General features: G+C 40.5%; 1 protein-coding gene across 18 annotated transcripts in view; it reads left to right on the top strand.

Annotated features, from left to right (window-relative positions):
* Positions 1-12,998, top strand: part of FNBP1 (formin binding protein 1) — a 103,757-nt gene that overhangs the window by 22,214 nt on the left and 68,545 nt on the right. For all 18 annotated transcript variants that reach the window (XM_075112573.1, XM_075112567.1, XM_075112572.1 and 15 more), the window contains one exon: positions 10,159-10,274. In XM_075112573.1, coding sequence (XP_074968674.1) covers positions 10,159-10,274 — 116 coding nt within the window. Of the gene's footprint in view, positions 1-10,158; positions 10,275-12,998 lie in introns of those variants that run through there.

The raw sequence follows: 12,998 nt of genomic DNA, 5'->3' as shown, positions 1-12,998 counted from the left end.
CTTACTGGAACAACAACAACATATATTTAGCATTGTTACCATGCTGCAACTCCTGAGGGAGGCAGCCCGGATCTGGAGCTGTGCTCGGCTCATGATTTATACCATCCCGGCAGCAGAGCGATGCACACTAGGATCTGCTCATTTTCAAAGCTCTTGTTTATAACGCACAGAACAGTGAATCCCTGTGGGTCCTTGCAGCTTTCAGTCTGCAGCTCTGGATACTGTCAGCAAAAAACAAATCCTTGTCCCATTCCTGTTCCCCGATGGTGAGCAAAAGGAAGAGGATAGCGTTGCTTTGTTTTGTTTCTTTGTTTTTTTAAATGAGTTTCATGGGTATCATTAATGCTAGCAGTAGAGATGCATCATCTCTCTGGGCCCCAGTAGAATTTTAGTAGTTATGAGCCTTTGCTGAGCTTTTGCTTAGCTAATGAGTCTGGGTTTTAAGGTCTAGATTCTGGTGCTTATCTCCATACCTAGGAGGAATAAGTTTGCTTAAATCAGTTGAATTGCACTGGTATCACCAAAAGGAGAAGCACCATGTGCATGTTTGTCTTCAGTTTAAATAACTGAACAACTACAGAAAAAGGTTGAAACGCACTCAGTCCTTCAACAAAAATAGCTGGTATTTCTGAGCTTACATCTGGCATTAGTTGAGGTTTCTCTCTTATTATCTTGTTCTTCAAGAGCTTTCTTATATCCTGGGTTGTAATTTGCACATTATAATGTATTTTGAAAGAAAACTGTGTCTCATTCTGGGGTTTCTCGCATGTATTTCATAAGCAGAATTGTATGCTTGAAAAGAAGTGTTCATTTCTGAATGGTCTGCTTATGACAGATGGTTCTCATTGTGGCAAAGTCATACAGTGCCTCAAACCTCAAAATGTATAAACTTATTTGAAGGAAATGAAGTGCTGCTGCAGCATGGCCATCTATGAAGAGTATTCCTGGACATCGCAAACAATGATATTTGAGCCTTACCTTCTCCTTATTTGAAGAAAACTAATATTAATTTTCAAGGGCATGAAAATTTGACACCTCTGAGATGCACATTTCCTCTTTCAAGAGATGTAACACAACTTTTAGAAGTGTCTCCCACCAATGACTTTTCAGGTAATTGTTTGAATAAAAATGAAACAGCACCTCTATAATGCTCTGTACTAGATGGACTTATGTTTTTCCACATGTGCCACCCAGGGCATGTAACCTACGTAATTTTGCATCAAAATCTCCCTTGTTCCAAGAAAATCAGGCTTGCCATTAGCCTTTTGCCTGTCTTATTGTCCCTAACTGCCCAGTATCCTTTGATTCAGTTGCTGTTTCTTTTAATTACCTATTGCTCTCCAGGTCTGTGCTGCTGCAGTTGAGCTCTTCGCATCCCCCTGCCTTCCCACTCCCTAGAATTAATCATTCCTCTGTCGACTTACCTCTTGCAGCATCTTTTAAAGCTGCTGCAGTACCAGCAACCACATCCTCTCTCTCACCTTCCTTCCTGGCAACTGAGTTGGCACTGTTACTTGCCCTGTTGCTGTAGAGGGACCGCAAGTTCTGCTTTACCACATCCTTTGTAGGATACAACAGGCTAAGGGGAAGGAGGCTTGGTTTCACGCTAGGATGGCAGAGGTGAAGGGTTTGGGGGTCTAACAGGTGTGGGCTCTGGTGAGGAAGGCTCTTTGCTGCAGTGGTGAGAGCAGCCCCTGGAGCTAAGGCCAGGAGGTTTCCTGCAGGAGCACCTGCTCCTCCTGCACCCGTGGCTGGGCGGCAGCAGTGACTCAGAGGTTTCTGGCTGCTGCAGGAACAGTTTAAGCTGTTAGCAGAGCGAGCTAGACACTGAGTGACTGTGTGCCTGTGTGAATGTCTTGGCAGTTGATGACACTGGTTGTACTCACACAGGGAAGCGTCCTCCCGTGAACCACGTGTCAGGTTTTGCAAGGCTTCAATAATAGGTGTTAAAGTGGGTCACCAATGTGAGTGCTTGGGCTGTGCTCCTGGTGACCTGCCGGGCAGGCAGAGGTGGCTTGTTGCCGACCTGATGCTTCGTGCTGCTGCTGAGGGAGTTGCTCTCGCTCCCTTCCCTGCTTTCAGAGCTTACTAGTTGGCTTTGCAGTGGCTTTGCACTGCAGTTCGTTGTGCTCTCTGTAGCCTACTACTGTGTTGTGCATCACCTTCTCTACAACAAGGTCGTAAGCTACACTGGTATGAAGACAAGCTCAGCATTTTCATTAGTGGGGGATATACTTGTGCAGCTTTACTGTAGGTGGGTCTTCTTGTTAGAAGTTGCAGTTTAATTTGTTCTCTGTCAACCCTGATGATCTGGTTGTACTCCCAGAACTGGCCTTGCCTCAGTGTGGCTGTAATGTTAATTTTGCTCTCCAGGTGCTGGCCTCTGCGCCATATGATCAGGTGGCTTTTTTTCAGAAGTGCTTCTTGTTTGACTTTGGCCAGGTTTCCATCAAGGTAGGGTTAGGGCATGGCTGAAACCTGCTTGTGAGACAGCACTTCTACTTAATTAGCAGGAGGGGTCACTCTTGAGTTTGTGGAAGGTGATTTTCTGGGTGGGGATGAGTGTGGTTGGTCTCTGGAGCAATTAAGAGGGTTACTCCCTGTTGCTACCCTTTGCTGTGCAATGGGTCTTCCTGTTATACTGGGGCAATATTATTTTAAATCCAAATTAAAATTGGCATAAATGTTAGAACTTACTTTGGTTTACAGCTTCAGCAAAATGCTGAAGAGGCAGAGCATTTCAAGGCTTAAATATAGACCAGAACTGCTTAATTCATAATGTTCATTGGAACAAGTAGGACAATTAGAGTTGAGTTTATTTAGCAACATAAAACTTAGCCTGTTTCCACTTTTGATTTCTGGGATTCCCCCCGGCCCCCCAAGTTTGCAATGTGCTCAGTTGCCTAATGATGCAGCAAAGAACCTTATTTTTGTTTGTTTTCTCCTCCTCAAGTTCTGAGGTGAATCAAAAGAGAGAAAAGAATAGTTAAAAACATTTGGGGCTTTATGAAAGAATGAGTTTAAGGGATGGCAATGAAGGGAAAGTGGAGGTGGGAAAGTAAGATGGATTTTTTTCCCTCTGGGGTATTTATTATTCAGCTGGAGTGGAAATATGCCTGTTTAAGGTGAAAGGTCAGAAAGAATTTAATACTTAAAAGGTAGTAAAATGAAATTAAACACGTGGATGAATAGAAGATCCCCGTGAAAAATGCATGTGATCAGAAATAGTTCTGTGAACGAGAACCGGATGTATGGGGGTAACAGAACGGTAGATTCATAAAACAACTGGTAAAGCCACAGCATCATTTGAATGTAAACTAAAAAGTGATGGTCTCCCTGTACCATTGGCCTGTCTTCCATGGTGCTATTTGTCCTCCTTGCCTGTACTGCATAAAGCAAAAGGTTAGTGTCCTGTACTATGTCTCATACTTAACATACTTAACGTGCGTAAACACGGATGTTTAGTTGTCATTAACTGAGGATTTCACTGGCTATAGCTGTAGTTTATATATTTTTGTGGGGGAAGTTGTCTTTCACCAGTAGTGGCTGAATCAACAAATGTGAAGTGCTTTTGTATTTTCTGTTCTTCTGTGTTTTCTGGAAGGCTCTTGCAGTGGTAGCCTGGACTTCATGCATTTTCTTTCATTATCAATTTGCCTGAAGAATAACATTTGCATATAGCTTTATTTTAGGTCTCTGAGGATCTGTGATCTGAATTCTGTTGTATTCTGCTAGCGCTATAGTGCCATATGGGATTTAACCAAGCCTATGAAGGTCTTATCATCTTGTTAATTATTTTTATAATTTGAAGTTGTTAAACCATGGAATCTAAAAAAGTGATTTAGTGTGTGAGCATTGTAATATATTCTTGATATTCACTTTAATTACTTGTTGCTTACTGAAATGGGTGAGAGTGTTTAAAAAAGAGATGTGGGAGGAGAAGGTATGAATCAGAGGTGAAAAATTAGCATTTAATTCCCCTATTCCTACTTATTTTTTTAGGACAGTGGATAAACAAGTAATTTTGAGAGGAAACAGAATCAAACTCCCTGGAGAATGAGGCAGTAGGAAGTCTTCAAATATTCTTGATGTTTAAGAATCATGGGTCTTTTATTATGGTGCCAGATTAGAATTATAGGAGGAATATGCTAAATATAAAGGCTTTGTTTCTGTTATTAGCATCTGAAGTTCTTCACTACTTGTCTCTGTATTAGCATTGTTCTTAATTTCACGCTCCTGCACCACAACCTGTGAAAGCAGCAGAAAAAACGACAGAAAGACAGACAGATAGTTCGGTCTGGTTACAGGTATAGTAACCACTGCCACCGAAGTCTAATCTGAGCAGGTTTGACATGCTGATTAAAATTGCAGAATTAATTGTTGAAGTCTCCCAGAATCTAATGTTTTGTTCACACTTGAAACCAAACAGAGATCCCAGGACTTCTGGCCTAGCTGTAAGGTGGAGTTGGACTCCTTGTCATCAGCCTGTCTGTCTGTGAAAAAGGCTTGCCAGGCTCAGGGAGTACAGCAACCCAAGCGAGTGTTGTCTGGCTGCGGGGGGACTGAGACTGTAGCTCAAGGGAGGAGTGAGGACACCCCCTTTATTTCAGTAGATGCTAATGCTGAAGCCCCTTGGTGGCAAATTAAGGTTGCCTTCATAATCCAATCTGAACAAGCCTGGTGTTGAACTATTTTGAAATAGATGGAAGCACTCTTGAAAGAGGAAGGAATATTGTACTGAGCTGATCCATCCAAAGACCACATGAACAACACTTTTATTGCTCAATAATTGGTTGTACTCTGTTTTGTGGCTTAGAAACGGGAAGAAGACTTTGTTTCTTTTGATTTTTTTTTTTTTTTTAATGGCTAACTTTCTTCTTCCCAAAATACTTCACATCGTTCGGGAATGTGACTTCTGGAGAAATGTTGAGAAGTGAAGGGATATGACAGCTTAAAGTAGCCATTAAAATGAGGAAAGGCAAATAGGCAGCACCATTTCCATTTTAAGCATTGTAAGTGTAACAAGCATGCAGCGGAGTTCCAGAAAGAATGCATGAATGTGAGATTATTTGGGTAGCGGTAAAAATACCAGGAGAGAATGAATGGAAACGGAAATGAAGTTAGCGACATGCTTTGCCTTAGGGATAAAATTTTCAAAGCATTCTTGGGAACTTGGATATCCCATTCCCGTTCAAGTTAATGGCTAAAGCTCTTCCCTCTTTTGAGCTTTAGTTTTTGTGTGCAATCTCAGGAAGGTGTTAAGCTCGGAACAAATAGGAAGGTGCTGTTTGTTTGAGACAGCTTGCAGCAGAGGCTCTGCTTTCCCACCCACGTGAAGTCCAGTGGGTCACCTCATATGTTCAAACTCCTCCATCACTTGGGAAAGGTATGAAGTGCTTGTACTGGCACACGTTGCTTTCATTGGGAAGCTGGTGGAATCCAATGAAGAGGAGTGAGTTACAGCTGTATGAGTAGTTTAAGTATGTGCACATCTTGATTGTCAGTCAAAAGTCTATTCTTTTTAATAAGCTGTTGATATCACAATAATTAAGTAAAAGGACTTGAAAATGGGAGAACATGAGAATTGCCAGGTTGGAAGGCCAACGGACATAGACAATAATGTGAAGGCTGGGGTGGGAGCCTGCTGAGATACACAACAGTGTTTCACTCAATAGTGTTCTTATATGTAAACCAGTCTGTGAGTCAGAGGAGAGTAGTGAATGCTTCTAGAAAATGTTTTGGTGTTTCTTTTTCAGAGAAAACAGGTGCAAAGTGACCTTTTGTTTCCCCCCTCACTGTGGTCTGGTGGGAGTGTTCTCACTGAACACTCTGTCATGCTTCTTGTCTTGTTTTCTTGCTTTTCTTGAAGAATGCTAAATCCTTGTGGAATTTATTATTTTCTAATGTTATCCCTAACTGGAGGCTGCAAAAACAAACAGAGGAGATGATGTACGCTGAAATCAAAAGCTGAAAGAGCAGCTCATGGAGGTACCTGAGCTAACTTCCAGCTGATGGTGGCTGAACCTGCCCAGCTGTAGTGGCACACTTCTGTTGCTAAACATGGATCCAGTCACTGGCAGGGGTGGTGGGGTTTGTGCTGGAACCATGTGCTGCTCTGATTAGACTGCTCCTGATTGTAAAGCCAAGTTCCTTCAGAGCAGAGACAGGTAGATCCTCATAAGCTGCACTCTTGCCTCTTTTTCTAAGGTAGATGCTTCCCCAGCTACCAGCTTCTTGCTGGCTTTCAGTGTGACACTGATACCTTGTTCAAGGATGATTTTTCAAACACAAAGGTCTTTACTGTTTGAGTATGAGAAGCTTCTTATGCCCGGTGCTACAAGTGCTTAAGTTAACCAAAATACTAGCTGATTTACTGGTGGTGTTGCCCTCTTCATGAGGTCTCTTTTGCTGGGATTAATTACAATGAAGAGCTTGTTTTAAGATAAAAATTATTCTGTAGTTCAGTAAAAATTGAAATGAAACATGGTACTGGAGTTTGGGAGTCTTTTGAACTTACTTTTATAGCAATCTGCTTCTGGGAGGTCTTTTATGGGAATCAGTCTCTTGTGGAGAAGGGTGAAAATCTCATTTAGGATTACTAAAACTGGATCAACTTTGCTACTAAATAATTCAGATTTTTTTTAAACTTTCCAGATTCCATGTTATAATGCATTTTGTAATAAACTTTGGAAATAGTAAATAAATTTTTAAAAAATAATCTTCTAGATGTTGCTTGTTTGAAGGGATTATATTGTTAATAACTACTCTCAAAAAGCTCCTCTTTAGAAGTTCTGGTTTTGCGTTGATTGCATGCGTCCTTGGACTTTGGGATTCCATGAATTGAAGGTTATACTTTACGATCAAAACATTCTGCGTACTCTGTCATCTGTACGGTTCATTAGCTTTAACGCAGAGCCTTTGCCTACTGTCAGCTTGCTGAGCAGATCCATGAGACAAGGAGGACATACCTGTGTTACGTCCCCCTGGCCACGCTGCCTTTCCTTTGGAATTTCATGTTCAGCAAGTGATGGTGTTGCCAATTTTACTGACTGTTTTCATCCTTAAGGAACACATTAAAGAACGGATAATGGAATACATGACCCCAGTGTAACACACTGTTGTGGGGCGTTGGCTGCTTAGTGAAACGCCACTTGTGCCAAAAGGACATGCTTGGAAAAGGACAGAAACTCTTCTCTTTAGCAAAGTCTGCAGAAGGCTAAATTTCACCTTGCCTTGCTTCTTGATAGCAGAGGTCAGTGCTTGTAGCTTATCCGCTTGAGGTTATTCTGGTTACAGCTCGTCATGGGACAAGCATCACTGCTCATTTTATAAATGAAAAGTTAGCATCTGCACACAGTTGGTCTGTCTGACAGCTGAGCCACGGTGTATTTGCCTTTGCACTGCACATCATGGAGATTTCTTTCGCTAAACTTGACATAGTGAGGCTGCTGAAACAGTCCAGCAGATTCATCTATGGGATAACAGACCAAACTGTGGCAGGTCCCTGGAGCCATTTTCAGGTTTTTATTCATGTTGTGATCTAAAGGATGCTCTGGGCATTGAGTCAGTGGGGCGGTGATGGTGGTGGAAGAGGTTTGGACAAGCCACCACCAAGATTGTCTTTCCAGGGTGAACCTGCTCTATCTTTCTGTGCAGTCAGCAGTCTGAACATCCTCTCCAAGGGTAGGATCCCCTTGAAAGGCATTGTTTCCTATGGGAAACCATGACCTTTCCTCTTCGAATGGGATTACAGTAGGATGCGAAGTTAGGTTCTTGCTGATACTGCAGTATTTCTGATAAAGGTGGTTGAATTAGCTTACAGGTATTAGGGAGTGGATTTCACTCCCCAAGATTTCCCTTCTCAAAGTTGGGAATGTGTGTAAATGCATATGAACTTGTGAGTAATGGACTGCCTCCTGGGGTATTTATTTTATACGCGTGTGTTTGTGTTAAGTAATGTAAATGGTGGAAGAGTAGGGTGTGGGATAGCTATAAGACCTCTTTATCAGCAACCTTAAAAAGGCGGTGTTTGCACGATCTTGATGCCAGCATAATCTGAGAGGTAGAGGTTGTATATTTGAAGCAGAGCAGAAGGTGCGTTGTTGTCCTGGCATCATATTCCAGACAGCATTCCGTGTTCCTTCCTGATCTGAGCCCTCCGGGACGAGGAGAGGACCGTGATGTTACCCATGTTGGCTTTGTATTCTCCCCAGCTGTGAAACTGTCTGAAATAAGGATTTGTCTATATGCAAATATGTACTGGCTTAGTGCACATCTTCCCTTTATGCTAAGTATGTGCATCTTTTTTTTTGAGTCAATGATGTTGTGTTGGTTTAAGGGTGACTTATATTGCTGGAAGTCAGGGGTTTATTCTGTGTACTTTGAATTTACTTTTTTTTAATCAGTTGCCCTTAACCACATTTTCTTAGTTCCTGGAGCATAGGGCTTAGAAGTTCTTTACTATTTTTGTAACTTTATGCTATTTCCCTTTTGCTGTTCTCCCCGCAGTGCCTCTTTAATTGACTAATACTGGCATAATTTAAACTGAAGCCTAGTCTGGTTTGGCCGAATTGGTTTAAAATAGTACCTCATGCTAAACCAGAGCAAGTACACAGATACACAAGCCCTCTGTGTTCTATTCCATGCATATTACCTGCTCTTTTAACTTGCTTTTTGCTAGGATTTTGCAAATTTCGTCCTCTAACATGGTTTTACTTCTCCCCTTCAAAATACAGTTAAAGCAGTTTTGCTAGCAAGTGGCAGCTTCTGTGTACGCGACTGCTCTGTACAATGCTGGAAGAATCTCTCCTGATAGCGATCTAACTTACTGTCAGAGCCAGATACGCCACAAAGCAGAAAGTGGTATTTGCTTAAAAGCAACATATTCATAAACTAGGCTTTGTAGCAGTTTTCTGTTGTTTTTCTACTCTGTGCATCTAAGGAAGTGGGCTTGTATTGCTTTGATAACATTCAGTGATAGCTCTGCAAACCAAAAGTCACAAGACCAAATCTGTGGCAGATAGAAAGAAGCATCATGTCTGTCAGAAGCTTTAATTGCGGCAGCTAAGCATCTAACCCAAATCTATTGCTGTGTACAATATTTTTGAAAATGTTGTAAATCTAATCTTTGTGCTGCAGATGTACAAATATATTCTTTATTTTCCACATAAAACATAATGGAACCTGATGCTAAATAAGTCAGGCTGATATTAAAGATCTTGTTTACACTGTGTTTCTGTCAGGATAAGTATTCAGTGTATCACAGTTTAAAAAATATTTTTCAAGTCTTGTAGGAACATTAACTTCCAAAACGCTTTGTGAAATGAATGATTATGGAATTTGAGTGTTGTTGAAGTAACCAAAATTTAAAAATGAAGGTAATTTTAGGTTAAATCTGCAGTAAGTAATAAGCTAGCTTGGATAATTAATTTGGATTTAGAGTTGCTTAATTTCTCTTGGCACTTGCAAATCCCAAACTAACTTGTGGAATGTTCTTTATTGAAAAAGATTTTATTGAAAACATGTGTGACTGTTTTTGAGGGCAACAATATTTGAAGAACAAAGTAGCATCTGTATATAAATGGAGGTAGACAAGAAAACTTACTGTAAACATAGCTGATGTCAATTTTTGTGGCATCATTTGTTAGCATGTCTTCTGTTTTAGAGCAAAACAGGCTATGGGGGAAGTAAATTCTGTAAAAAGATTGCTAGCTGTTCTAAATGATACTTTAAATTCATAACACTGACAAAGCTTGAGTATTTTTCAGACTAAAATCAGAAATAGTAATTAGGAGTAGACCTCAAATTCATGGAATTTCTATTAACTGTTCAGAGTAAAATAAATCACTGGCAAGAGTATCCATTTCTTATCCTTTGTCTAAGTATGCCTTTATATTAGAAAATAGTATTTGGTAGAATTGCCAGGACTTCTGAAATAAGTGATTCAGGAATGAGGAATGAAGAATGGTACTGAATCTGTCTCATGTTAAAAGAGATTTCTGTTGATGTAAAAACCTGTGTTGCTACAAAAATGTCTAACTGTGGTAATGGAAAATATTCATAACACTTTCTTCATGGTGGTATGCACTTCGGAAATTATTTTTAGTTATCTCTCTGTTCAATGAGGTGAAACTTTTTTTTTATTATTATTCATTGCAGGACCAGTTTGACAACTTAGAAAAACACACGCAATGGGGTATTGATGTTCTGGAAAAATACATCAAGTTTGTAAAAGAAAGAACAGAAATTGAACTCAGCTATGCAAAGCAGCTTAGGTAAGTTGATATGTAATGTTCTGGACTTGAGTTGCATTTGCTCAGAGCCTGTAATCATCTGTAAGTTTACTGTTTCAGTGGTGGAAATTTGTTTGGTTTATAATAATGGCTTTTAGAGAATAGCTTTAATGTAGAGAATGGTAAGCTAAAGTTAATTTGAGATACTGTTTTATTATCTCTGCTAAAAATCATATGCTTTTCAAAAAGAAAGTTTATTTAGGTGACTGAGTAGCATACTAGGGCTTACTCATGATTTATGCGTGATTAATGATGGCTCAGGCTTTGAGGATAGCATTGTAATGTTTTCCATGAAATTAGAACTGCTGTGCCTAAGTGCTGAAGGGTTTAAGAATTCAGCACAATAATGATCATTTGTTGTAAGGCAAGTTTAGGGCTTCTTTTCATACGACAGACTCTTTGTGAACGCGTGTTGGAGAAACTGCAGGCCAGAATGTCAGTCTCGGCCCTTGGAAACTTCGTCTATGTAATTAGCCACTGTTCTTATGGTGTGTCTCCTGAGCAAAGCAAAGATTCTGTGAATTTATCTCAAGTAGCTAAATTACCAGAAATTCCTGCTACGTACGTTCTACACATCTGGTTCAACCATTGGGTTGTAGGTGGAGATGAAAGAGCGTATGTGAACCAGAAAACATATTCCTTGAGGTCAGATCTAGTGTAAATGGGAAGAAGGGGAAGAAGGAGAGGAAGGGGTGCTAAGAACCTTCCCCCATTGAGTAGCTCTTACCCTGCTTTTCCCAGTAGGGTAGAAAAACTGAGAAGTGGAGTTAGAAAGGAGTACAACACACAAACAGTCCTGCTGCTGCGAAGAGAGGCTTTGGTGCAGTGTTGGCAGCCGCTAGTGTACTGGGTGATGAACTGGAGGTGGTGGAGCTAACTGGGAAGAGGAGCAGAACTAATCAATCCTTCCTTAAGACCTCCAGCAAATCCATACTTTTTTTTTTTTTTGCATGATATAATACATATTAGAACTCCTTCCATCTTCTCAGTATTTACAGAGATGGAGGTCTGAGGTTCTAGTTGAGCTGTTTGTATCTAAAGCACACTGTCTACTTAAAAAAAAAAAAATCACCCAGAATTTTTGATGCTTGTGTTAGAATGTATTTCAGATGCACAGTGGCCTCTTATTTACAAGGAGCTGGTGGTTGATAAAACCCTGCCTTTATGGTTATGTGCTTTCTCAGGGGAATGCCACAAGGATTCCCCAGGGTTTCTGCTATAGACAAGCAGGAAATAGAAAATTACTTGTGCAGGAGCAAATTGCTCGCATCCTATGGAGATGAGAAGAGATTGAATTACAGAGGCAAAAGGAGCTGGAAGGAGAGTATGACTGGACTGGGAAACCCCAGCAGAGTATCTCTGTGAGCAGGCCTGTCTTATGAAGAATCACACACTAGACTCTGTGAATTTCTTAGGATGACAAATCTCAGGTGTAAAGAGCGTGATTATGAAAATAAACATAGAAAAATATGTTTAAGGAAAGTAGGAGATAGTTTCTGGATAGTCACAAGTAAAACTCTGAACTCATGAGTTTGGTTTCTTATTCTGACCTAGGCTTCCAAAACAAACTCGGTCAATTTGTTTCTTCTGTCTGTACTTTATTCCCCATGCATAGCTGTGTTTGTCTCCCCCACCCACGGGTATGATTTGAGGACAAATACATTCATCCCCAAGGAGCTCTTAGACACAGTGCTGTTTGGAGTCATCTGAGAAGTTAGAGGTATAAAAGAAACAAAAATGTAGACTTGTCCAATGTTGAGATAAAACAGTGCTTTACATTTTTTTTAAAAAATCATCTGCTTTTAATAAGTCTCCTCAAGCCTGGTGCAAACTGTTCTTGCATCACATTCATTTGGTGTAAAAGGGCTGCAGCATATCACTGCATGTCAAAACATGCAGACGTACTATTAAAAAGGGACAAGTTAACACAAATACTCCTGTGGCTTTAACTCAAAGTTTTATTTATAGCATAAGTAAAGCTCCTGAACTTTATTTTCTTTTGTGAAACTTACGTTTTCTGCTTGGTCTCTGGGTTCCTCAGCTAGCTGTTCTTCCTGTCTGACTATCTACATCTCAGCCTGGTCATCTGTCTTGTATTTAAAAATGTTTGTTTCCTTCCTCTTCATAATTCTGCAGATAAACATATAGAGAGATATGTGTGTGTGTATATGTATATATCTATATATGTATGTAATGTTTTGTTTTAAAAGTGTTAAGTTGGATCTACATACTTGCAGGATGCATCAAATTTATCTGGTTACACCAGCGGAAGAAACCCCCCCGTGTCACATACCCCTGCATTGTGCCTGCACTATTCAAGGCCTGCCTGTACCATTTACAGTCAGTCCTGGTTTCAGAGTCCAGTTCGGATTAGTACGATTGTTTCCTTTATAATTCTTGAGTCATTAAACCAGGCTGGGAAGGAAGGGATGCAGAAACTATGGTAGAGCATTCACATACTCCTACCTTTTGTTTTGAACTTCTGTTGGATGTGACATGCTGGACGCTATGCTCTGGGTGCTGAAGTGGCGCTTCGTTGTCCTCCTCTCCTAGTCACCACTTACCTTACAGCACACATGCTTTGAGGGTCAAAAAGCGTGTCAGAAGCCTGCCTAATGAGACGATGGATAGGTAGCCTTGAAGAAGACGTATCGGAAAATAAAATGCTTAAGATAGCAGGATAACCTGAGAATCAGAAACCTCTGA

The sequence above is a fragment of the Phalacrocorax aristotelis genome, chromosome 17 (assembly GCF_949628215.1).
Source record: "Phalacrocorax aristotelis chromosome 17, bGulAri2.1, whole genome shotgun sequence".
NCBI lineage: Eukaryota > Metazoa > Chordata > Aves > Suliformes > Phalacrocoracidae > Phalacrocorax > Phalacrocorax aristotelis.
The sequence above is the reverse complement of the archived record's forward strand: the minus strand, read 5'-3'. Positions and strand labels throughout refer to the sequence as shown.